The sequence below is a fragment of the Rhipicephalus sanguineus genome, chromosome 1, assembly GCF_013339695.2.
Source record: "Rhipicephalus sanguineus isolate Rsan-2018 chromosome 1, BIME_Rsan_1.4, whole genome shotgun sequence".
Classification (NCBI taxonomy): Eukaryota; Metazoa; Arthropoda; class Arachnida; order Ixodida; family Ixodidae; genus Rhipicephalus; species Rhipicephalus sanguineus.
This window is the reverse complement of record NC_051176.1, coordinates 233042252-233068921: the sequence shown is the minus strand read 5'-3', so window position 1 is coordinate 233068921 and position 26670 is coordinate 233042252. Positions and strand designations below refer to the sequence as shown.

The following is a 26670-nucleotide window of genomic DNA, read 5'->3' as shown; positions in this document are numbered from 1 at the left end:
AGGGTGTCTACTGACCGGGAAAACCGGGAATTCTCAGGGATTTCAGGTAGTCTGGAAAAACTCGGGGAGAACTCAGGGAAATTGTGCTCCCATCAGGGAAAATCCACAGTAACTTTATTGAAAGGCAACGAAAAGCGCGGTAACGCTGCTCGAGATTTTGTGAACGCATTTTTCAAATCGAACGGTCGTTGCGGCTGCGGGAAAAGGGCGCACCTGATGCTCCCTCGCCTTCGGAGCGGTGGAGTGGGAGAGAATCCGGCTAATGCGTAGCATGCGGGAATGGCGGGAACCACGGCACATCGTATTGCGCAATGTTGTCAGGCTGTTCTGTGTCTTCGTGGTGTACTTCTGTATCCTTTGTCGCGCGTGCTGTGCGTTAGCGTCCGATATAGTGTTTTTGTTATCGCCGCGTGTCAGGTAACAATCATGATTAGTTGTAGAAGCGATAGCAGTAGATGTAACGAGCTTGAGTTATATCTTGCAAGCGGTCGCGATCGTTCAGGAAGCGGATGTCGTCGAGAAGGCTGGTATCTTGCAAGCCACGACTTTTTTTAGTTTTCACGAGAAAGTGTTGTTAGATAAAAAAGCAAAGCATCTAATGCAAAGTTCTCTGAACAAGTAGGGCACTGGAATGTCTATAAATTTGACTGGTCAGATACTTTGACTGTTGACTGTCATCTGAGGATACCTTTATCCACATGTACAGTGCCCATAAGTTGAAACGCGACATCGTTTTTTGTTAGTATAACGACTGCTATGTGCAATTGCTCGTGATAACCACGTCTTGTTGCTGCAAATCTGGCCACTAAAGGTAATGTTGGCTCTGATGTAACTGTTGTGTCGAAATTACGCTGATATGACATGAACTGTAGATGCTGGAAATGAAAGTATGTGCACTACTTAGCCCTAAATTTTCGTGTTTCAATCTGTGAGGGCTGCACACAGTTTGCCAATATAAGAGGGAGCACTTGTTCTGTGCTTCAACAGCATTTCTTGCAAGTATGCATGTCAAAGCATTACTCTTGGTATTTTTAATAATCGCCTTCATGGAACTTTTTCTTTAAGTGCAGGAACACAAATTGTTGCTATGTTCAAAAACTTTTGTGCGTTCCCTTTCATACTGGCGTACCTAGGTTTGAAGATCTAGGTAGTATTAGTAAAAAAATAAGAATTTCATCTAGCACAGCCATGCTACATGGAATCGCCTTAATACAGTGCATTGGCCTAATAGGTGCATGTAGGCTTTACCACTTGATCTCAGCCTGCATACCTATGCTGTAATGAAAAAACAGTTTCATGCTCTGTTTCATTCTTGCTACACATGCAAAGTGGTGGTCCAACTTCACCTTACTGTGCCCACAGAAGTGCAGCTTGCACCAACTGTGCTACAGTTCACTATTCCGCCTGCATAAATGGCAGTGGAGCGTTTCTGGCCCAAAATATTCTTGTTCTGGCACCAAACCCATCAGTAGCTTTTCCATCATTGCTGTGGAATCCCTTCCCCATTCCTGTTTGCACTGATGCTCTTTTTCTCATTATAATCGACCTAACCGCTTTGGTTGCAAATGGCCGCTTTGGTTGCAAAGCAACTACTTTGGCTCAGTCGCTCACTGCTCAATTTTACATTCGTGCAATTGCAAACCTCTGAACCAATCAGATTCACAGGAACAGAACATCAGCTTATTTTATGAGGCAATGGCAGTGTACGCAGGCGTGAATTCTTGTTACAACGGGTATAGGTTGCACACAGATGTGAACATTGGTCGCGTAAAGTCGCTTTTTGATTGCCAGTTGCAAATGGGGGTGCGACCGCTGTTAGTCACGGTTGTGAATGAGCCTTTACTGTTGCACTGCTCCAAGTGATCCCAAATTCCATTTTGCCTGCTCCAAACCTGCTGCAATATGCAATTTTTCCTGCTCCAAAACTGCTTTTTTCTTTATCCAAAAATTGCCCCAGATCCTAAACCGCCTGGGCCACCATGCAGTGATCTTGGAAGCAGTGCCACTATCTGATGCTTTTTTTTTCTTTTTTTCATTTCTTTCACAGGTCTTCAGTTAATCGCTCCAGTAAGAAGGCTGTTTTATCAATTTCTGTTGGAGCATTTCTTAACGCATGTGTGATGATTCTCATGGTATGTAGTCATTGTCTTGACCTTTTGTATGTCGATACATTAATTACTCAGAAGGATACAGATGTCTATTTTTGATTGCATACTTCTTTTTATACTATGCATAGAATGGCTGATAATGAATGACAGTAATAATCTGCAATGTTTAATCAATAGTGAATAGTAGATTTTCCTGTACTGAGGCCCCAGTTTCTCATGTATACTGTGTTTCAAGAAATGTCCCAAAATCCTCAAATAAAAGGGAAATGCAATATTTGCTTGCTGCTGTCATAACTACTTTTTCTGTTGAGGCAGACAAGGTGAAATGATTTGAGACATCAATTACGGCAGTAATTATAGAAATTAAATTATTAGCTTTTTAATTAGAGGACACAGGTGGTCGGGTGAAATAGGATAATTGAAGTCCTTCCTGTGAAGAGCCCATAGCTACTTTGAGATTTCCGAAATGCAGCCCCTGATTACTTTTGCAGAGGGATGAAATCTGACCAGTATCGCTGGCGAAGCCAAAGCCGAAATGCCAGTGTGTAACTGCCATACTATTCTGAGATGTCTAGAGTGAGTGAGCAACATTTTATCAACCATCAATCTGCTTCGGTTTGTGGGCATGCTAGCCATGCTTGCCATTTTCGCACACATGGTGCACATAGGCTAACAAGTCCAGGAGAACTAACGCTAATGCAATAGTTGTCAGAAACAATGATGTCATTCTTGTTGTCTTAGAGTATGGCAGCTGTGCTCATAAGCATGTCAGTGGTTTTGTCAGTGAACCTGGTCAAATTTCATTGTTCTGCAAAAATTACCAGGTGCTGCTTTGGGTTAAAGGCTAGTTAAAAAGTTTAATTAGCACTAATTACTATTATTAACACTGTAATTGTCTCTAGTCATTTTGCGATACTTGCCGCCGCAGAAAAAGTAATAAGAAGGCAGCAAGCAATAGCACATTTCCCTTAATTTTCATGATTTTCGGACTCATTTCATAAAATACCTGTATGTATATATAGGTGTACATACATATTTATATAGGGTGTTTTTTTATTTATTAGACAATACATATTATTGTGATCGCAATTACATGGACAGTCTCGGCTGGATTTTGCCGTCGCCGTCATGCACCATATATGTATAAGTATGTATATATATATAAAAGCCCCAAAGAAAAATAATTCAGAAAAATGCTTCCGAAGCGCGGAATTGAACCAGGGACCTCTTGCTCCGCAGCGAGTGGCGCTAACCACTACGCCACAAAACGCAGATCCTCCACGTAGCTAACGGCGAGCGTTATATACACACCCTTTACTGCTGGACGGACTCCGAGACGGCCGGCGCTTATAAGCGTTTCTTCATTACCAGCGAGATGGCGCTAGGAGCGCGACGGGCGCATTTAAAAGTCGTCGGCGAGCTCGCTCGCTTCTTTTTTTTTTTATAAAAATGCTATGACAGTAGGCCACCTGTCGTCTTCGCAAACAAACTCTATGTTGAGGTGGAAATACCTTGCCGCAGCTCGAAGCTGCCTCGAAAAGACTACAAAAGCTTGTTAATTGACTTCTATATGATCAAGCAGAGTGCAGTTGTTTATACGGGAAAGTTGTAGAGCGTTACGCTTTATAGCATAGCCATCTTTTAGAAATAAAAAAAAATAGAAATTGAATGTAATTTGATTTAATTGTGGAATTTTCGTGGTGATATCAAAGCTGAGCGCATCGGCCGCCCAGAAGAGGCAGCCACTCTGTTATGTAAGATCGAAACTTCCCATGACGAGGAAGTGATGAAATTTGGATAAAGGTGCATCCCAGCACAATCTGATTAGGAAAAGTGACAATTCTGAAATACACAAGTGAACCGATCATTCTTTGCATGTCATGTGGTGCTTATCTGTTTCTTTCTTGAACTATAAACAAGCACAAAGCACTCTTTTACCTTTCACAGTGGCTGCCCCCATGTCTTATACCAGGAACGGATCCAGGGACCTTCTTTGGGGAAAGGGGGGGGTTCCCTAATTCGGTTGGGGGGGTTGATTGCACAGCTCGCAATAACATAAGGGAAGGGAGCGAGAAGGCGAAGACACGTTCCTTTGCATTAAGGTTTGCATTTTTCAAGTCACTGCAACCTCCTCCTTTCATCGCATGTGGCGCGATGAAGTGCTTGCTTGAAACGCGACAAAAAGGAACCAGTGTTCTTCAAAAAGGACTCTGGTGAAAAGTATTTGCACGTGCAGTAAATGTTTGGAAATGGGAAAATAATACATTAAAGATTTTGCTGTAGTTGCTATCGCCGGTTTCAAGTACCCGACCGAATACGAGCCAGCTAGAATGATCACGAGAACCGTCCGAGAAAACGGAGCCGCTAATGTCACATTGCTTTTTGTTTCGTTCAACTTAAACATCTGTATCTTGATACAAATAAATCTTGATACAATATCAAGCCTCAGCTTAATCTAAAAGACTTTGGAAATCATGTGCACACGAAACCAATTCATTAATGATCGACTTACGTTGCAAAGCCTCCCTTGGTGGCAAAGTTCTTCCTCCCAATACGACGCAGCCATCTCCCGGGCGAAGCAGTGAATGCGATAAGTACACGCCGTAATGTTACATGAATGAGGGCTAGCAGCTAACTCTTTTTGCTCCGATCTCACTTAACTCTCCAAAACGCTGGTCTATGGCAATACGGCCGCTCCCGGGAGAGAAGTGGTTTTCGGTCAGTTTGTCGTATCAGTGGTCCGAGCGCGAAGCAGTGAGATCACAGCGGTCACACGTGTAGAAGGTATACGAGCCGTTCGCTGGGGGATGTCTGCCGAAGTAGCGCGCGCGCCAGCGCTCTCGACCATGCCCTTATAGTCGATGTTCACAGTTGCTGCTAGAGTTACGCAGTCCCTCTCCCCAGACATCCCCTCCTGCTTCTTTGCCCAGAAAATGACGGGCGTGGCGTTTCCTTCTGCTTGAGGAGCAATCGACAGCAGGCCTCGCACGCGGGTTGATGTTATTCCGTGTGACGGAGATGGCCAGCTTTAGCCATGTTCCTTGCCTCCCGCGGCAGCAAAGGCCGCGGGAGTCCTGGACTGAGGACCCATCCACAGGCGTTCTGCAGAACGGCTCCAGAGCCAAATAAAGGTTATTCTCTCTCTCTTGCCAACGCTCGCGAGCTTTTACTCTCGGGTAGAACATACAATGCGCAGAGCGATGTTATCGATTTGGAGTTTATACGGAACATGACGATGACGGTGAAAACCTGTCCTGAGTGTCCATACAATTGCTAATGCAATAAAAAATATACAAAAAACCGTCGAAGTGGGCTCGCCTTTTTCCTGGAAAGCTGCATTGTCTCCGCTGTAGAGAGTGCATCCGTTGGAAGAATCATATAATCCGGCGCCTTTTCCATTGGTTTCGTTCTCGCCTTCAATACCCTTCTTACAGGAAACATCTCCTCGCCACTTATTTCTTCATAAAGCACTCGTACAATGTCAGTCCTAAGCGTTGAACCTATCATGATTTCGCGCTTGTCGGCTACAGTCTGTTATCTCTGCATGCGCGGTCGCAAATGCAGAAAATGGAGCGAGATCAGTTAATCGCACACGATAGTCATCCGAGAAAAGCAAGAGAGGGTGGGCGGCTGCATAGCAAAGCAGTATGGGAGACAATTCACAACTGTTATTTCTCGTATATGGACCAGACGAGAGTATGTACCCTGATGATGTCACGTGAATAACTGTTCTGGCACCACGAAGTGCACCAAAAGACAAGAAACACCAAGACAGAATAACGCGCTCGTTGTTTTTGTTTTTGTTGTATTTTCAGAGGCTGTTAGGGGCCCTTTATAAAAACAGGGCGTGCAAACACGGACACAGGAGAGTAGTCAAGACACCAGAAACACCGCTAACTACTGAAAAATCACACAGCGGCGGAACCGAAGGTAGACACAAATATTTATCTGCGCATTCCCATGTAAGAGGAAATACCTATCAATCAAGTGTGTGGAGATAGGTTTGCACTAGGCTTACCTACGAGCGCTACCGTGCAGGGACGCGACGTTCTCCACTGCCGCTGCGTGCGACGACGCTGCGGCCGGGTTCGTCGTTTTCTCCGACACGGCGCAGAAACCACGCACGAGGCAGGGTAACAGCAACAACGGGTTTATTAACCCAAGATGCAGCACAGTACGACACTCACGGGCTTGCAGGCCGTATAGGGAACTCCGCAAGACCGAGCAAGTACGCTTGCCAGCGGCGCTAAGACTACCACACAAAAGGGCAGCGGTCGAGCACACGAACGAGAAGCCGCCTGCTAGAGCAGCGCGTCAACCTCTCGTGCTAGCCTGAGAGCATCTGCCGCCGCGAGCGAATCGTCGGGCGCATCTTAGCTCGTAGGAGAGGAGGATGTCACCAGCGGCCCAATGGGGAATGGCGCTGCGTTGTGACGTAGGCCCGCGCAGCACGCCAGCGTAGCGTGCCCGGACATGCCCGCGCGGGACGGAGCCGACGCTTTGCTCGCCCAGACAAAGAGGCGCCCTGGCCGCCATCTTGGCGATTGCCGGTGCCTAAGTGCGCCCGGGCTACGCGGCCGGCACGCGCGCGGCAGCTGGGGAACGAGGCGCCAGGTAGGAGGACGCTCTCGATCCCCACAAGTGCGAGTAGTGGTCTACGTGACAGAAAGCTGTTCACTCTTTCACTCTCTCGACTTTTCTCTTGTGTCCGTGTTTCCACGTCATGTCTTCTTAACATGAATACCTACAAGCAACTAGCTCAGCTATATTCTAAGTTTGCCATTCTCTTTACTTCTGCATTTATTTATCGATTTACTCGAGTAAGAATGAAAGGAAAAAGTGTACAAGTGTACTAACGCACCGAGATATGTATATTACTTGTCTATTTTATTTATTTATGCACAGTGTACTAGGTCCAGGACTCCAAGAATATGCTATCCAGCGAGTTGGGTCGTCACCCTTTAAGGCTGGGGGACGCGGCAGCGTTAAGGTCAGGCAATACTCGTGATATTTCTGGAGAAGAAAAAGATACTACAGCTTCTGGGGAGCTATTCTCGATGCGTTCATCCAAAGGAGATGTCCACAGTCTATTTCGGCAGAGCGCATTCAGTGATTCGAAAAAGCGGTGAGCCGTGATGTCACCTCGCTCTTGACCACGTCGCCGCACCGAACCCGCCAGCACGTTCCTATTTGTAAGAAGAGAGTGGACGAAATGCACAGAAACAGGAACTTTTTAAGTCTGAATTTGCATTTGAATGTGTCCCAGATGTTTGAGAACGATGCAGGGAATGCGTACCGACCGTACAGCTGCGTTAGACGAGCGGCCGCATTAAACCTAAATCGATGGCTAACACCATCAAGAGACATTTGGACCGAAAATCGGATCTCTGAGGGCTGCGTTCGTTGCATTGAAGCGCATTCCGTCCCTATCATTTGTGTCGAGAGTGTTTGAAAGCTTCGTGCTGTCATGATGGCGCTGCAGAACAAGAACCGGAAACAGGGGGCGCGCTTCTTGTCGAGCTCCCGCTATTAGCGGCCGCTGAAATGGACAGTTCATTGCATGGACACATGAAGAAGAGCTCCTCCGGCGAAGTGCTGTATTTTATTTCCAGAATCCCCATTCGAATTAAAAGAAAGCACTTACTGCGGCGCGCCGCAATTATTGCACGGCGGCGGCACGAGCGGCGTGACCAAAAACAGGCGGCGGCGGCGCACACCTCTAGCCTTGAATAGACTCGATGATCAGCCCTTTAATGAAGGGAAGATCTTAGGAGCCTGGTCGCGCAGCACATCAGCCCAGAAAGCCACACGAGCCCTCCTGCGGTACTTGAAAGCAACTTCATTGAGCGACCGCCTGTGAAACTCTGCACTGTGTGTGTGATATGAAATGTGTCTATCCTTCTCTCTCTCTTTTACTCTCTTATTTCCCCTCCCCATGTGTAGGGTAGCAAACTGGACGCATAGTCTAGTTAACCTCCCTACATTTCCTACATTCCTACTCTCTCTCTTTTCCTCGTGGAACAAGAAAAAAAGCTTGTCTCCTTTTTCAGCGTCGTTTGAGCAGCCAACAGCACTGCAAGTCGGCATCGCGCTGCACCTAATGCCACCTTGCTAAATAAAGATAAAGAGCCTACTGGTAGCAGAGATGTTTGCCGGCGGTCATCGGATGGAGGGGAGGATGGTCATGCATATTTACAGCAGCCCAGAGGGGACTTTGACGGTGCCCAAGCAGCCTTTCATAAACTGTTCGCAGTGGCGCGCTGCGTGTGTCCCTCTCTTCTTGTCTGTCATCGTCTTCGTGCCTATTGCCTTGGATAATCCAAGAAGCCTTCGTTGGAAATGTGCATAGGGAAGCAGAAAAGGGCAAAGATGTGGAGAGAGAGAGAGCACGGGGATGAGATTCTCCTTTCCCTTTTTCACAACTGTCGGCTCTTTCGTAGAAAGAAATACAGACCTTACTTCGCCGCTCGTGAGGGCATATAACCCTTTGTCAAAGAAAGCATTGGAATGCTCCACCTATTGAAAATCCAAAAGGACGGACCCCCTATAGACAGCTTTTTTTTTTTTTTTTTTTTTTTCCCCTGAATGTCCCTTCTCCTCGGGTCCCAATAAAATCTCCCTTGTACTCTCGGGAGCGTGACGATGATCAATTTCGGCATTTCGGCTTTTATCATCACACTCAATGCTCACTTCCAAGATTAACCCCCTCTGCGCCATTGGATGTACCGAGTGGACGATCGAGTGTCAAGCTTTGCTGAAAGGCCTCATTGAGCACTGTCAGGAGTCGCTTTCCGGCCAGGAGCCTTCGAAGCAGCAGTGGGGAAGACTTACTACGATGTTGGGAGATCAAAAGTAAAGAGACGTTTACTTGAGTACATATTGGTAGCGGATGCCTCTTCTAGCAAGCCGAAGCCTGGCTTAAATGTCTTTCGGGCGATTGCTAGGGAAAATATTGTTCACTTCATTTGTCCAATAAAGTGATAGTCTCCGCACGACGCTCCGAAGGGAAAGAATGTATGGGACCACCTCCGTTCCACACCCGGGAGAAGGCGAGGCGAGCCCGTCAGATTTGGTCAGATCCTCCAAACAACCACTACATAACTGCACCAAGAAGTTCCAGGTGAATTACTAGATGGAGCCGATCGTTATCTTCTTTGTAGTGGCAGCGACAATGCGGCATTGCCAAGGTCATCCCAGACGCTTGGTGACCGAATCCCCTGCACCTGGATACGTATTCTAAGAAAGGGCTGAGCGTGTCATCAGTGCGAGCCCCCTCCTCTGGCTTGCTTCAGCTCATTCGCAAAGCTTTTCTGCTAATATTTCGGAATAATTTTGGTTTTATATAGCCACTGGTGGTGACCTGTAGCACCCTCTTGGACTGTGTGTCTCTGGCAAAAAAAGGGGGGGGGGAGGCTTCTAAGTTCTTGCTGCCACTGTAATGGCTGCACTTATTTCAACGACCTTCTACTTCGTAGACTAGCGGTTTGGCGTTGCTGATTTTCCAGTTTTTCCAGTTTTGCTAAAGCGACATAGCGCGAAGCAGTATGGGGAACACATCAACAACGAAGACGAGCGCTTACTTCCAAATGAAGATTTAATGTTTCCTACAGACATAGAAAAAGCAGAAAGAAGAATGAATAAAACAAAGAATGCGAAATACAACACAAAAAGACCCCCCCTCCGATCGCCGTGTGGCCACACCAGCTTCTTCTAGAAATGCTAACTCCCTTATGGGACAAGCGTATAATACCTCTGACACGTGGGCAATCCTTTGCAGTTAACCCCTTTTGTTGCTCTGAAGGATCGACCCTTTGGAGAAAGAGCTTGCGCTGATGACACATGGCACCGCACTAAGTTATCTAGGTAGTTTGTGGCCTCCGCGGTTAGCGCTGATTTCTCGGATGTATGTCGCAAGAAACAAAGGAAGAGAAAAAAAGGCAATGCTCATTAAATCGAGTGGAGAGAACACATTTTTAAAACCCCGCTGTTGGTTGGCACCCATTGTGCAGACTACAATGCACCACACTATCGACAAAGCAAATGACACTGCCGGAATTCAACACGGCGGCGCTAGCGACCTGATGCGGGCGTATGAAGGAAGACGTCATTGCCACAGCAGTGCATTTTTGGAGAGCCACGCGTATTTACAACGTCGCAGAAGGGATTAGTCGACACCTGGCGAGCCTTCGTTGAAAGGCTACATTGTTGAGTTCTGCACACTGTATGCGAGAGAATACCCTTCTCGTTTGAAATGTGGATGTGGAATCTGCTTTCCCGAAAAGGAACATTGCCGGGAGGGAGATACTTCTTTGTCTTGTTGTCTTGGGTCAGAGGTGGTCCCATGAACGACTTTTCGGAAGATGCCCCCTCGCATAAAGGACTCTACAGTGCCCGTTGTGGCATGCTCGAGCAAGCGATCATTCAGACACATTCCACTTCTGTCTGCAGGTGCACAATGGGGTGCAGATAGAAGTGGTGGGTGCATTTCTCGCCGAAGCGGCTTAAAAAATTCCGCATGCTGAAAAATGGTGCCTGGTGGGAGTGGTTGGTGGCTTTAAGGGGGGGGGGGGAATCACCCAATCGCCCCCCCCCTCCCCCCTTGGATCCGCCACTGTCTTATGCTGTACAGTGAAAGGAAGGGTGGAAATTGCACTTTTCTTACACACAGTATGAAAGAAACAGATAAGCACCACGCAATATCATGTGCAAAGGTGAGGCAATCCCCGGAAATTCATGGCAGCTCTACCCTCCCCCCCTTTTTTTCTTTCGTGCTACTTGGCTATAGCAATTGTAGGTTACAACACTGCCTTAGCACTTGAATGTTGCTATACAAGTGGGTTTGACTGTGGGAGACATGAAATTTGACTTATTTTACCGACTGGTGCTTATTGCTTTTTCATTACGCAGTTTATTTGCTTATTCTGTGAAAGTGAAGTGCAAGAGGTAGCTTTTTATTTTAATGGAAAAATTTAAAACTTTGCCTACTTTGAATTTTTTGTGCATAAACTTCAATCCTTTTTCTTTCTATTTGTTTAAAGGTATTTACCATGATGCTGAAGCACAATTCGGGCTATTGGTGGGCATACCTATGTAAGTTGGAAGTGTTATTGATCTTTTTTTGTTTTGTTTCTTTCTTTGTAAGAGTGCTGTCTCGTTGTTGGTTTCAGAGGGAGATTGTGAAGATTTTTATGAAAGTCGTATTTTTCTATATGTGTTGCTTTTAATTTTCTGACATTTAAAGAACATCTTCATCGAAGGGGTACTGAAGCAAGGTGTGGGAGAGGGCTAGTTGGTATTCCATAATGCTAAAACTTTAGCGCAAAACAAGCACAGCGGACAAAGAAACGACAAGGACAAGTGCTAACTTCCAACTATTGTTTTTATTAAAGCAACACACACATATATACCTGTCACATGTGATTACACAGATATCAGTCAATGCAAAAGGGAACACCTAAATAAAAAGCAGCAAAACTACACAGGACCTACACTTGCGGGTGAATTTAAGTATTCCTTTTTTGTTAGTGCGATGGATGGTTTGCTGATGCAGTTTCCATTAGCAATCGCTGCCGCCTCAATGATGAGCCTGGTGCTATCCTTAGGGTGAGATGCCAACACTGTTGTAACGATAGTTGGAGGTTAGCGCTTGTCCTCGTCATTTCTTTGTCCGCTGTGCTCGTTTTGCGCTAAAGTTTTAGCATGAAGGGGTACTGACACGAAAATTTTCTGTTTGTCATTTTTCTGCGTCAAATTGAAGGCCAAGCCCTCAAGAGCCTAGAAAATGTAGTGCTAAGCGTGAGTGCGCCCTGAAAAAGTAATTACAGTATGTTTTTAAAAGCTAGTTTTGGTTCTTATGGTACCCTGACATCACAACACGGTCTGAGCTTCTTGTCAGATGCTTGTGCAAGGTGTAGTGACAATTCCATGGCTGCTCCACACTGTGGCTTCACTGGTGACACACAAGTGGCCGTTTTGGAAGTTTTGGTACCTGACGTCATCATAACTACCCAAACTGCTGTGTGAAGTCGCCAGAATCAGTACTGTAGCCTGACATCAAGCTAGTGTCAATGTGGGTATGTGTGCCATGGAAAAATTGACTTTAATATCAAAATAAAATATCAGCATTTGCTGAGCTTCACACTTGCTCAGAGCAGTCTCTGTATACAGGAGATTTATATGGCAGAGTAAACTCACCTTCAAGAAATGGTGTCAATACCCCTTCAAGCTTCATACTGACAAGACTATCTAAAATGGTGTTCATATTTTCTGGCATCAGCTTAATCAAGCTTGTTGTTGCATATCATGGAGAACATGCCTGTGTTATGTGTTCTTCACATGTGTTCATGTTTCTTGAAGCCCACTAATGAATGTGTATTCTAATTGGAAACATGTTTTTTAACTTTCTGGCTTTGGGCACTGCCATATAATGCATGATACCACATGCATAGAGCCATAAAACACTTAGAATCCAACACAGGCAATCTCCAGCAAAGTGACGTACCTGCTGGAATTGGTTTAGCCAACGTGATTGAAGAGCCAAAGCAATACAGTGTGATACATTCACTCCTGTGTAAACTACTACAAACTGTGCCACTATGGGTCTCTGAATTTGATGTCTGGTGTGACAGAATGTACACAGCCTGATCATCTCTGCTGTAAGTATTCATTAATCATCCCTTAGCGATCCAAAGTCTTTGTTCATTTATAGCTTTGTAGCACTACATAACGGGATCACAAGAGTGTCATGGCAAACTGATAAGCCCTTCTTTCATCTCAGAGAAACGTACACTCTGTCATAGATAATGTGTGGTTGGTACGACCCTAAACAGAACTGGAAGTTTCTTTGTACAATTTTGCCTGCAACTGCATAGCCAGAAAACCATAAAGAAATTTAGTGAGCGGTTGGGGCCGAGGGGAGCTGGACGGAGGCTCTCGGTATGCGATACGAAAGCAGTAGCTTCCAGTTGCTTTGCTATGCTTTCATCTGCACACATATACTTGGGTAGCTTTGATGAACCAACTGATTTTTTGTACTGTGCTTCAGGAACCGTTTACCTAAATGTTCCACAGGGCATGCTGCCCCAGTGTAGAGTGCAGTGTATTGAGCTCCCAGAGCTATCTTGCAAATAGGTTCCAGAGAGAGGGAGACTGTGTCAAAGAGGCAGGTTTACTGAGGCTAGCTTAGTGGTGTCATGCTTCCTCCTAGATTTTTGTTCCAATAGCTATTCTAGGGTGATTATAAATGAAAATCTGCTGTTGGCCTGTAGCGCAGATGTTTCATAGAAAATATTCAAATCTTAGCTTGGTCCTACTGAACATTTTTTTTATACAAATATCTTTACAGCATAATTCTGCATACCACAATATTGGTATTTAATGAACATTTCAGTGATACATTATGGAAAGGCAGTAACAAACTACGTAATAAAAATTGACATACTCATATAATTATCAAAATTCACTGTGCTGAAGTGAATAAAAGACGAAGTGTTCCACTGATTATCAGATTACTCGACGGCCGGCGACTGCTCTCGCCGCCATCAGTGCGCAGCGTGTATCGCTTGTATTTTGAGTTTCGATTTTCTGGGCACAAGTTCGACCAAATAAAGAGCTTCATATTTCACAGTATTGCTGCAGCATTCTTCATCGTCATAACCGTGTGACAAACTATCCATAGTGGTGCGAATAATGATGCCGTTATGGCGGCATATGTCCATCAAATGGCGGCATATGTCCATCAATAAATTTATACTGAAAATCAACCACTTACATCTTACAGTTAACAAACTTAGCTCTTGATATTTTTTTATATTGAAATCATACAGTGCAATATAAATTTGAAGCCGCGCAGTTCCACCCCGTGTAACAGCTTCCTTTCCGCTACAGCTGAATAGTTTTGACTTTATGATCATGTGTCAGCGAAGCACTCTCGTGAAGAACACACGCATGTCAACTTTCTTGCCCTTCAGCCGCTTACTCATCCGGCTCCACTATGTACCACGCGCAGGGGAACCAAGTTTCTTCTGTAATGAGTTCACGCTGTTGGTTTTATACTATCGATAGTGCTATCAATAGTATTTTTTACCATCGATAGTTCAATAGTGAATCAGCTATCGATAGTATCGATAGTACCATCTATAGTTCTGCATCACTACATTGTAGCCATCACTGCTTGTAGAGTATGAGACATCGCTTCTAGCATTGTCAGAATCAAGTAAGGACTTCTTTCTTTTGCGAGCATGCGGGGTCTCAGATGTCAGGGCCATTGCACCGCTCACGTGTGCTTTAACCTTTGAGCTGATGCACACTATAAAAATCCATGCCACTCGATGAAAATGTGACCATGCAGAAACAACAAATCTAGTTTGTGTAACATCACTGAGATGGCGTTAAAAGTCTAGACCTGCGGCAGTTCTTTTTTAAACGGGCCTTCAAAAACATTGTTCACCGCTGACTGATGCCTAGTAGCATGGTAGGAAAAGACTATCAAACGATACTGGAAAAGCAAACATGGAATACGTTTGTGGTCTTTTGACATTGCTACTGAAAATTAGCAATAATACTATTGCAGTTGAACCCCTTTAAAAGAGACACTAATGTAACAGACAATTGGGTATAAGAGACACCTCATATAAGAGACAAGAACTGCTTCCCGGTGCATGTCTCTTATAAAGGGGCTTAGCTGTACCGAGAATGTTCTCTCAGTCAAGAGATCAGCAAATACATCTTGGACCTGCTTGCTCTCGCTTGCTGCGTAGCCTTGACGACATTGAAAGCAGAAAGCTTGCGATTTTTGGCAGTTTCTGACACGAGGCTGTAAATTCCCTGATGCATGCAAAGCAAAGATATGCTAACATGTTCATAGAAGCTTTGTAAACAAATCTGCAGTGTCTTCTTAACGTGCTCAAATGTGTGGGGTCGTCGGGTGGTGGAGCTAGCAAAACGTCGCGGATCAAAGCTGTGGTAGTCGGGCTGAGTGCACTCACGACATATCGTATTTGGCCGTCTGCGAGGCGGCAGAACTGTGCTTCGATGTGTATAAACCAGAGCTCACTATCTGTGGGCCAGAACTCTGGAAGCTTGAGTGTGGCGATGGAAGGTGTTGCATTTTCTTGGGATTCTTTGGAGTTCGGTTCTATAGTGTCGAAGAGAAGCAGTGGGATGAGTAGTCGCGATGTGTGAAGCGTCCGAGGTCACCAACTTGTGGGAACAAAAGGCTCTAAGCAAGCAAAAATTTATTTGCAGGGTAACTAAGCTGATGTCGCAGCCATGACGTTTGTTTGTTTGTTTGTTTGTTTGTAGACTGGCTCATACCCACGAGGGGGATTGGCCACACAGCCATGAGTAGAGTAGAGTACTCTACTCATGGCTGTGTGGCCAATCCCCATGATGTCCGAGCTTCTCTGTCTCTTCGTCTTTTTTTGCGGACCGAAGCACACTGTCCACTACTGTGCTATCGCATGTTCAATGCCCACTACAAGTGCTTTAAGGGCCCTTCGACTATGTGGGGACGCTAGACTGTCTCACATCCCTGATTAGCTCATGTGCTTTCTGAAATTTGGTTTCCCTGTATAGACATGCCGCACTGTCAAATTAGTACTAGATGGGGCGAGATTGTTCCTGTTCTGGTGCCACCTGATGGCATGGCTACACTGGTACATGAGGAGCTTTCTTGCTGCTTTTTGGCTGGGTGTAGATGTTGTTCACGTGGTTGGGAGCACTGTGGGATTGTTCCGCAGACTGCTTCTAGTCCCCTTGAATGCACTTCCCTTAGTGAGGGTTCTCCCACTGACAACATAATGCTAGATTTTGGGTAGGGGTGAACATTGCCCACTTCATTTTCTGACGCAGTGAGTTGACTTCCTTGATTCTGTACCTTGTTCTGTCGGCATGCTCCAGTCACTGGGTCATTTAGCTAGCTAGCTTAATATATAAAAGAAACAATAATTAAATTGCTTCTCGAGCTTTTGCACTACTGTGCATTGTGCCCTCTGTTCCTTCAGTGCACGAGACACTGTGCTATTGGTCTGCCGTGACATTGCTAATCCAGGATAAAGCCGGAACGTATTATTTTCTGTGGTTTTAATAGTGCTTAAAAGAAGGTGACTAGGATAGGTTATCGATGTGCAACTCACCAGTCCTGTTGATTTTGACGAAAAGAAAATATGTGAGGGTATCTTAACTTTGCGTGTAGTGGTAATCCGTGTGCATTGCATATGTCAGCACGTGAAGCATTTGAGCAGATGATGTTAAATGTCGATTAGATGTTAAAAACAAAGCAAAAGATAAAGCAGTTAGTTCCGGTCTTACCTGATATGTGCCTACCCCCTCCCCTGTTCTTTGATCTCTTTTAGTGGGACTTGCTTTGGCTGAGGTCTTCATTTTATACGGCCTTTGGCTGCTCTTCCTGAAGAAAAGCACGGTTGAAGTGCGATAACAAGCAGGCCTGCTTCACTGACCATACAAGGTTAGCCAGTGCCCCTTCCTTTCACATACACTTGTCATGCTCAAGCAGGTGAATGTTTTGCACATGTTGCTCTTGTTTATGCACTGGTACTAAAAGAAAGTTGTAAAAAAACAGATAAGCAAGACTCCAGTGTTTTTTTGTACAGCTGTTATTTGATAGTGAAACACTGGCAATGTTAATGTTGGTAATAAAAATATATAGAGGGGCTGCAACCACTCACCAAAATATGTGATTTTGCTATGCTACATGATATATTTGTTTTCTGTCATCAGTATTTTTGACAATGTTCACATCTTAGTTGCTAGGAATGTGTGAAAGTAATGTAGGTCAGGGACATTTTTGGCACTGTGGTGTGCTTTGTAATCGAGACAACCGGTAAAAGTGTGTGTATTCTGAAAAGCATGAAAAATACAGGAAAAAAAATTAATTTCAATTTACAGTGCTGATTGCTGACAAATTTTAATAAATTACCGTACATGTTCATGATAAACATGCCTCCAACTTTTCTCTTTAAATATAGGATTTATTGCAATAGCAATTAGATGGACCCTCAAGGCGCATTTTTGCTGTCACTGTGAGGTTCCCTATAAAGGTCAAAGGTGATGACAACGCCCTATGTGTCTTATGTTATATGTGTGAGTAAAAGCATGCGAAGGCAGCCAGCGATTGCAGCTCAGGCGGAAGTGAAACACACTGGCTGTTCTTCGTTGTGTGAAAGGCCCATGAAGGGTCCTGTATAGGGTTGTGTGGCTTTCACAGGAGCTGTGACAGTGTGTACTTTGATCGGTGGGGCGCAGTCACACGTGCCCTATCGTAACAGGGATCAGAAGACGGCTCATACCTTTGTACATTATGTGTTCTCACTGCTCAGCTTGCATTGAAGTGATAGACAGCATGAAGGTCGCTTCACTCGCTGCAGCGGCCATGTTTCCTTTTGCCAGTGTTTTTTTGAGTTATGCCAAGTCAGACACTAAAGGAGTTCACTGCTAGCCTTACTTTGCATAGTATTCCGATTTCTTGCTATTGCATCCATTGCTTCGACCTTGTGGCAATACTATGATTTAGGTGCACGTTAAAGAACACCAGGTGGTCGAAATTTCCGGAGCCCTCCACTACAGCGTCTCTCATAATCATATCGTGGTTTTGGGACGTTAAACCCCAGATATTATTATTATTGTGGCAATACTGCGATTCTTTTTTTTTTTATAACTCTAACCCCAGCTTACTATTAACTGCTCTCTTCAACTTGGTGCCTAGGCAGTTCCATGTACAAACAGCCATGCTGTAGTTTCCAAGTTCACTTGCTCAGCTGATGATAGCGCATACTGCCAAGCACCATTTCTCAGCGGAACAATTAGCAATGCTTTCTGACGAGGTGCCAAAGACAACCAGCCAAGACACATAGACATTGGTGTTAACCATTGATCTGTGTACTACTAGCCTTACTTTTAAGGGGCCCCTAAACCACCTCCGACATTTTTTCAAACATTTCAAGTAAACATGCGCTTCATGTTCAGAATGCCGTCACGATCAATGATGCTACATGTCAGGGTGTCGGAACGAGATGTTTTTCGTTTCGGTTTTAGTTTCGTTCCACCACAAAAAGTTCAGTTCCCTTTCTGTTCAGGAACAAAAAAAAAATTGTTCTATAACGGTTTGTAACGTTTTTTTTTTTTTTTGTATGCGAAAATTCGAAGTTAAGGTAACCATCAAAAACATTGGACTTAGCTACTTGCCCTCCTCTTAAAGTGGGACAGGGGTAAAACATGTTCTTCTCACGTTCTTCAGAGGAGCGGAAGTAACTGCACCACGAATTCCTACCAACTAGAACAAACCAGTATACCCTTCAAAGTCAGAGTATTTATTTTCTGAAAAGTGAATTACGATTTTTTTAGTGGGCTCAATGCTTTGCGTCAAGGGAGTGAGCACAATCTCAGAACAGCACGTCATTGAGTGTATATACTCTCTGATGTGCGAGACCGCTGTTTTGATAAAAAATCGCCAGGCCGTCGTGGAACACACAGCACAATCACGGCGAAAGCTAGATGAGCAGCCTTTCTAGAGCCCGTTGTAGACTCTCTTGGGGCAACTAATACAAGTACACATGCAAGGTACCCACTATGCCATAAATCATCGTAATTTTTCTTAAGTGGGGAAGCACCCACAATGCCATTTTTTGTCATTCTTCGGAGAGTCATGGTACCCACTACACATCTGTGAGGCATTGTGTGCACTTTGTGCTGTGACTGATGACGATGAAGATTTATGGCTGAGCCCTTTGTAATGGGTTGGAAGCATTCAACGACCGATTCGTTGCGCAATTCGCATTGTGTGACGCCAGGTTGTTATTTTACTCTTCTGCCCCGCTATATTATATACGTTAACACGATTCCTTGCCCGACATGACGCCTGTATAGAGTATTTTTGCGAAGGAGTTACAAGCACCAGCGTGCTACTATGGTGGAATACTCGACTGCCAGGCAGAGGGTACGGGTTAAAATTCCATCCGATCCTAGAAATTTGTTTCTCATTTCAATTTTTCATATTTCACGCGATAGCGGTTACGGACATCAGCGGCGGCGGACAACTATGTCGCCAAAATCGGCTGTTGCCATCTCATAACAGCTTTCGCTGTACTTCAGCGCCTACAATGCCCTCTCCACGCTGGCCTGCGTGACAGGCGCGCAGAAGTCCACTTACGTTAATATAAACATCTCTGGTTGCCACTGTTCTCGTTTTTCGCACAATTTGAACATTGCTTTGTAATTCCTGCCTGAGGTACGCGCTAATACAGTATCCTGAGTCATGCATAATTGCTCACGTTGCATGACCTCAGTTGTTCCGGAGTGCCAAGTTTTCTTGTGAACCAAAAAACGATCGAAAAAATTTAGGTTTCACTCTGGAACGGAATAATAGATAACATTTCGGTTATGTTTTCGCTCTGGTAAAAAATATCGTTTTCTTTTCTTGTTTTTCGTTTTTGGTTTTCGTTCCGTTCCGACACTGCCACATGTGGCAGCGCTACAAGCCACGGGCGCGCCACAGATTCCAAAAAACAATCATTTTTCCTCTCCGGGCCTTTCCGGCTTCCCCGGTGGCGTGCGTGACGTCGACATGTTGTATCTGTGAGGTTATCGTCAATCGATGCTGTGATTAGTTGAACAAGAACCTACGAGTGTTGCCTGCATGTGCGCGCTTGTGAATCGGCAACTGCGGCCCATAACGCAAGTGCTAAATTGCTCGCATACCAACACAGTCGTGCGTAGCGGTCTGATAAGCTGCACAAACAGAATGAACAGTGGGCAGCCGAGAACCACGCAGTTGACGGAGTCGCGGTGACCGGAAGTGGGCACTGTTTCGAAGAGCACGTCGGCGATGACGTATGTCACATGAGATCGGGAGGGCCACTCGGCGAGGAGGGCATAGCGGCTTTGGGAGAGGAGACCAGCCGATGAACGGAGCAGCGAAGGAAAGACCTAAACAAGTGATCGCCGCGTTTTGATCATCGAGCACATATAACTCCGCTATTAGGGCACTGTTTCGAAATATTTCTCACGGCTACCTGTTTGTTGTAGACTTGTGCACAACTACGACACCACACCCAAATTTCGACCTCTGGGTCGTCTAGGGGCCCTTTAAGCCCATGGATGTCCATGGATGTCACAGCGTTTTTCAAATTGTGGTTATATTTGTGGACTTGCCACTATGACACCCATGCAGCCACCCATGCAATTGGAACGGTCTTTTTCTTGACAAAACAGTTTCCAATTTCCGACCATAGATCATTACTGTTGTTTAGCGAAGCTCAGAGAAGAAAAAAGACATGTTACTGTATTTTCTTGTTACTAGAGATGTCCTTTACGCAGTAGCCACCACGCTCTGGAAACACAATGTTTGACATTTTCTGCTTTTGTTCTAATCAAAATGATGCAACATGTTTTTTCATAATATCATTCTGCAGTCCTTTGAGAACATTTTGGGGGACTTTGAACAAAATTGAGATTGGGGTTTTTTTATTATAGATTTTCGAATTGAGGAGCACTTTTCTCTTTTTGGTGTTTCGAGCATGAAAATTTACTACTTTGAAAATTATTAGAGAAATACAAATGCAGCGGTTCACTATTCACATAAAGGCCTATTCATACTGCAAATATGAACAAGCTAAGATGTTCACAGAAGTAGCCATAGCGTCCCAAATTTGACTGATTTTCAAAAACGCAGCGTTTTTTTGTGAATTTTTAAAAATACATAATTTGCTCAGAATTCCATGAAATAAGAGCTATTTCCTCTTTACTTCTACTTCCGCCAAAAAGAAAGATATTTGTAATATATAGCTTCAGTAGCTGCCAGCATGGTTCCAAAGTTACGAAAACGCACTCTTCGTAAAATGGTCGTCGTCAACCGGCGACACTTGTCGAATTTTGCTGTGTTGAAAAAAATTTTTATTTGAAAACAAACTGCGATTTCGTGCTGTGCAGTCATATGTGCACAACATACAAAATTATCAGGAAAATCGGAAACATCAAATATACACCGTTTCTTGATCTTTCGTGGAATCGACCTTATAACATTTCTGTGGCCCTGAGATACAATAAATAAAAATGTGCACCAGTTTTATTTTTTCACTCCCCCCACTTGCCCTGACTTTATGACTGTCCTGAATTTCAAGAACGCCAGATCTGCAGATATGAATTTGACAGGTTAATGTGCACATTGTCATTGCTTGCACTGTGCTGTGGAGCCCAGTTCAACACACTGCATTTGTTGAAGTAGCAGAGCTCACAAGCACAACTTAGTGTGTTGTATATATATGCACTAAAATTTTGTTAATACGTATACCAGGCCCGTAGCCAGGAATTTTTTCGGGGGGGGGGGGGCACTTGCTGAAAGCCTTGACTATTTAAGAAAAACGGCACCACCCCTCCGGCTACGGGCCTGACGTATACCCTTTTTTAATGTACTTACGGTTAAAATGTAGTTGATTGAGCGTATTTGCTGACCACTTGAGCCATGCTTGTTTGTCCTGTAGAGGTTAACTGCACTTCTCAACTTGCAGTGAGGCCGACCACACGTGGTGCAAAAGGCCTTCCACCTTTTCGTGAAATGCAGACAGATTGACTAATGATTTTGACTTTGGTGTCTGTGTTGTGGCCCCTTTAGTAGTAAGCATCTGAAAGCACGAAGGTGTGATTTGGCAGGCGCCAACAAGTGTTCCAGCGCGACTTATTGTCGACAACCCTATCATGATCAGCAGCTGCCTGCTATGTGGCACATGTGGCATGGTGCTGTTCGCGATGCTGTAAACGTACTGCACACATTTAATGGGCGATAAACGTGTCATTCACTGCCGCCTCCTGTGCGGGACCACCAAGCGTACTGTGGTAACACCTAGTGCACGTCGCTTACAGTAACTAAAGCAGCTTGCCATCGCTGTGTTGACCCAACAAGATCCTCTAAGCATTTGGATCAACCTGCTTTGCTGGTTGGTACGAATTCACCATGCCTTTTGGGTTTCTACAGAATTCATTGATCACTTTAGCTGTCCACCGAAGCTAAAGTATGGTTGCACTGATATTGAGTGGTTTGTACATATTTTTGTTTTGTGTTCCAAAAGTAAGGTTTATTTGTTATACATATTGCTCCAAAATTGGGATTTGGTGCTCAGAAATGGAGGGTTTTTTCCTGTAACCTGCCACAAAGCAACATTTTCCTGCTCCAAAAATTGCTCCAAATTCTATTTTGACTGTTGCACCCCTGTATATATATGACTTGGCCTTTTTGTCATAAAAACTCAGTCTGTGGGGCACCCCAGAAACTTAGCATGTGTTTCTTTTTTTCTTTTTTTGCAATTTACAGGAGCATCTCAAGAATAGTTGTCTTCGTAATACCCATCACTGACGTAGCTACTGCACTGCACTGCAGTGTATTCAAGATATTTATTGTTAGTGTTGAATAAGGACACAAATAAAGTTTCATATTTGCTTTTACTGTCTGGCCAATTGTGATATCAATTAAAAAGATGCACCGAGTGTATTTTTGTTGTAACTTTTGCTGTTGCTGTACTATCCTTGGTAAAGTCCCATGCAAAGAGAATGAGTGGGCTGCAAGCCGTATGTTGGCGGTTATGTGCTGTGGATTTGAGGGCCAGCCGGGAAGAATAGTGGCTTGATACACTGTTATTCCATGCAGCCGAAGTTGGTGATCATGTGGTTGAGCTGATGCTGCCCTATGGCGGCTGAAGGAAGAGTGTATGCATCTCCTTTTCTAGCCTGGTTATGACCACCTGTGCAGCTGGGAGCATACGTAGTCTACTTACCATATTTTGGAGGTTGTCTGCTTCATATGCCAAAGAAGAAAGGGGCAAGCATGCAGAACTAAGTTGAGGTGGCTAGTTGCTTCATGCCACCACTGTTGGAGGTTTCATGTGTGGTTGTTGGAGGTTTTCAATGTGTGGCGCAGTTGAAATGATGAAGTAAGCAGCAGCATGAAATGTTCACTTTGGGTGTTCACACACACACATGCTCTCTGCTTCCCTCCTCAACACGCCAGTATTGTAACGTTAGGTGCTCATGGTCAACAAGTGAGATCTGTTCATCATCATCTGTGCACATGATACCATGTTAGCAATTTAGTAAATGAATGCTTACTACAGTTTATAAATATGGTTGTCCTCTAAAACCATGTACTTTGCTTTGTGTAATTGTCTCATAGTTTGCTGTTGCTACTAATGCTTCACCTTTTGGGTGAAACTGTATCATTTAGTTGTTTCACTTTAAAGGAAGGTCATGGGCCATGATATTCAGGAGTACATTTAAAGTTTAGCAAGAAAGCCATCACTGCCATCTGTTTTATTGGGAATGAGGTGGCCACAGGACGTAACAATGAATCTGAATAGCAGCAATATTTCACACAAAAAATTAAATATTTGCTTCCAACATTAGTTTTTCTTTTACAAATGTTTTCTGATGCTACTGAATTTAGAGGAAGTTAAGACAGAGGGGGCTATTGAGCTAGGTTGTCTTGCCTAATGGGGGAGTAAAGAAAAACAAATAAGAGAAAGGGGGTTCCCAGTAGTCAGTCTGATCTTTTATCTAAGAATGTTTCACCATTATGATCATGCAATTCTCATGTTCAGTAGCTGCTCACATGCAATGCATTTTTGGGTGAAATACAATGGCGCAATTTTCTTGAACCCTAGCCGATTCATGACTCAGTGCAACGTCTGCACCCTCCTCTTCTACCCTGTGGACATAAATGGAAGGATTGCTGTTAGACTTAATAATGTTAACCGGCCTCCACTGTCTATGGCGGACCCGTATGGCGGGATTTCACCGCGATCCAAATGCAAGGCCCGCAAGAATGTACTTTCGAGAGTGCATGTCGAAATTTGTTGAATTACAGAAAATGCAGGAGTTTGTACCTGAATGGTTATCGAGGGTGGAACCCTTGACAGTGCTCAAGGAATGTTAAAATTGGTGTCCGTCCAGTAGGACTGACATCATTTGTTGTTATTTCCTCTATGTGCTTGATGATGTAATTCGTGTCTGGAAACAGGCAATAAAGCAAAAAAAAAAAAAAAGAAACCCCTTTACACTCAGTACCTCTCCCCACTTTCTTTGTTTTTCCCCCTTATCCCCCACCACCACATTTTGTAATCCAGCCTATCTCGATAGCCCCCACCTGTCCTTACTTTATCCACCCGCCCTTTTTCACACTGGCTCTCTTCTTCTCCACTTTTATTGTTTGGAGAGAGTGAGCGAGGCATACATAAACATGCTGCAAAGGAAGGCAGCTGCTGCCTTGACGAAGACAAGTCCACTTGTCGAAACGTTGGCTGCAACGACATTCCCTGTTCAGCGATTTCTCATCATTTCAAGCTTCCATCTTCTCCTGAACTTCGGTATGGTCTTTGGAGGTCCGCTGTATGTGCATTTATATTTATGATAAGCTGTAATTAGTAGTGGAATAAACAGATTCCTTTGTTTGCCTGTATTTGAATATCAAAGCTCATTCTGCTTGTTATCTAAGGTGTAGGGAGGCAGTCTTTTACCTAAACTGCATAGTGGCACTTATAGTGAGAACTTGGCATTTGACTTTGGCTTTTGTTTTGAGCAACTTTCTATTGCCACATGTACATATGTTTGCTAGCATTTGGAAACTTCTAAGATTTCAGCATTATACATACAGCTAAACATTGGAGTCTGCTCCAATATTCCTGTGCTTATTTAACAATAAAATCCTCTGCTACGAGGAGGAAGGGCAAGGCTTCCCATGTCAATATGCATGGCTATGAATACAGACAACACATGACCATGGCCACTGCAAGACTATACGAAGTACAATGCAGCATTAATGTGAGACATTGCAGTAGTGTCTTGTGCTTTCACATTTGGGCTTCACTTTAGCTAGTAGAGTCTTAAATTAGTAACTGGTACAGCTGGGCCTCGCGATAATGTGTGTAGTCTGTTTCTTGCCATTGGCTTGTCTTGTGTAAACTATTCCTGTTTGCAAAGCAGCACTTAAACTCGTCACATGTATTGGATACTAAATCTCTGATAGTTATGCAGGTTTTGTCATTAATGTTGACGATCTTGTAATCAAATCTTGTAAACAAACCTGTGAGAAAGATTCCATGATTACACACTGGACAGCAGTATGCACCAATTGCCAACTACAAATGACACCTTTTCATGTGTATTGAAACGGTAAATACCTAAAATCTGTGGTCGTCCTTTATTTCAAGGCAGAGAAAAACAACCCCAGGTCTTTTGCACTGTACTGCAATAGAGGATAACTTATACTGAACAGTATTTTGAGACTTTCATGAGGAGCACAGTGACAGAGTACAAAATGTATCAACGAAAGAGGTTATACTTGAGCATGTTTGTGTGTTTATACAGCTGTCTCCTTAGAGACAGCGCAGCTTCTTTGGGACATGGCACTTGCTACCACGTGGTGGTCCTAATCTCAAGCCATTTTTGTGCAATATGCTGCCTAACAGGTGCAAGCTGTCTCTGTGCCAGGACATGTGCACATGTGTTTTTCAACACAGTGCTCCCATATTTTGTGTGTACGTGTATATGAAATGCCCAATCTCCTTGAGTTCGATTTCTTTTCAAAGTAAGCTAGCAAAATACAGAATTTTATGGCTCGAAAGAAGTTGTATTGGACTTTTTCATGACAAAATCAATACCTATTTAAGAATTAGCAGCTTTGCGTGTATATTTATATATTGCTGCAAGTAATATAGGATGGTGAATGCATCACAGGTCGCTGCTGACATTTCAACCTGTTTAAATATGTATTACTAGTAAACTTTTATTTGCATAAAGTGTGAACCGCCTCTCAATTTAGGAAAGGCTCTGGCACTTGTGTGTCTGCTAGCCCATGACCAAAAGGTGAAGGGTAAACATAATCGCAAAGAAAGAGAGAAAAAGGCATGGGTGAACAAATACTCACAGGGACGGATTATACAAAAGGGAACAGTTGTTTACCCACAAAAAGTGCACATGGACAATGACGACAAGGGGCAGTGTTTCTTACATTGTCAATGTGTCTAGGTATTGTATGTGTACCCGTAGTAAAAATACCAACTGAGCCATCAAGCAGTTCCCTTGAACATCTTGATGAAGCAGTCCTGACATTCATAATTAGCTTTGGTTCCTTAATTCGACGTAGTGTGAATGTGAGAACAGGCACCAACTATGCTGGTGCTTGTGATAAACTGACAAGTTGTCTCAAGAACCATGACAAAGGATATAGCCAAAGGCTGCTTGCAAGTTATTGAGAAATAATGCTGTGTATAGGTGCACAGTTCCTTCAGAAACAATCTGAGTACAAGGGTAAGTTACACTGAGAAGTGGCCTGGAGATAAAAAGCTATTCCTTGTCTGTGCAGTCTGCATTTTCTTTTGTGTGTGCTAGCAAAGTGGCTATGCCACTACCTCTGCACCATATAATTTTTAAACCTTGTGGAGTGTAGCTCGGCGGAAGTAATTCTTATGTACGCTTCCTTATTTTAGATTCTTAAAAAAAAAAAAAAGGCTAATCTTGTCCCTGAACTATAATCTTGCTTTTTTGCTTTCTTTCTTTAAAG

General features: G+C 44.1%; 1 protein-coding gene across 1 annotated transcript in view; it reads left to right on the top strand.

Moving 5' to 3' along the window:
• LOC119374570 (type 1 phosphatidylinositol 4,5-bisphosphate 4-phosphatase) overlaps positions 1-22563 on the top strand; it is a 64997-nt gene extending 42434 nt beyond the window's left edge. Inside the window, exons 6-9 of the mRNA XM_037644735.2 lie at positions 2048-2132; positions 11147-11198; positions 16463-16575; positions 22432-22563. Coding sequence (XP_037500663.1) covers positions 2048-2132; positions 11147-11198; positions 16463-16545 — 220 coding nt within the window. The 3' untranslated portion in view covers positions 16546-16575; positions 22432-22563. The remainder of the gene's footprint in view (positions 1-2047; positions 2133-11146; positions 11199-16462; positions 16576-22431) is intronic.
• Positions 22564-26670: the final 4107 nt, after the last annotated feature.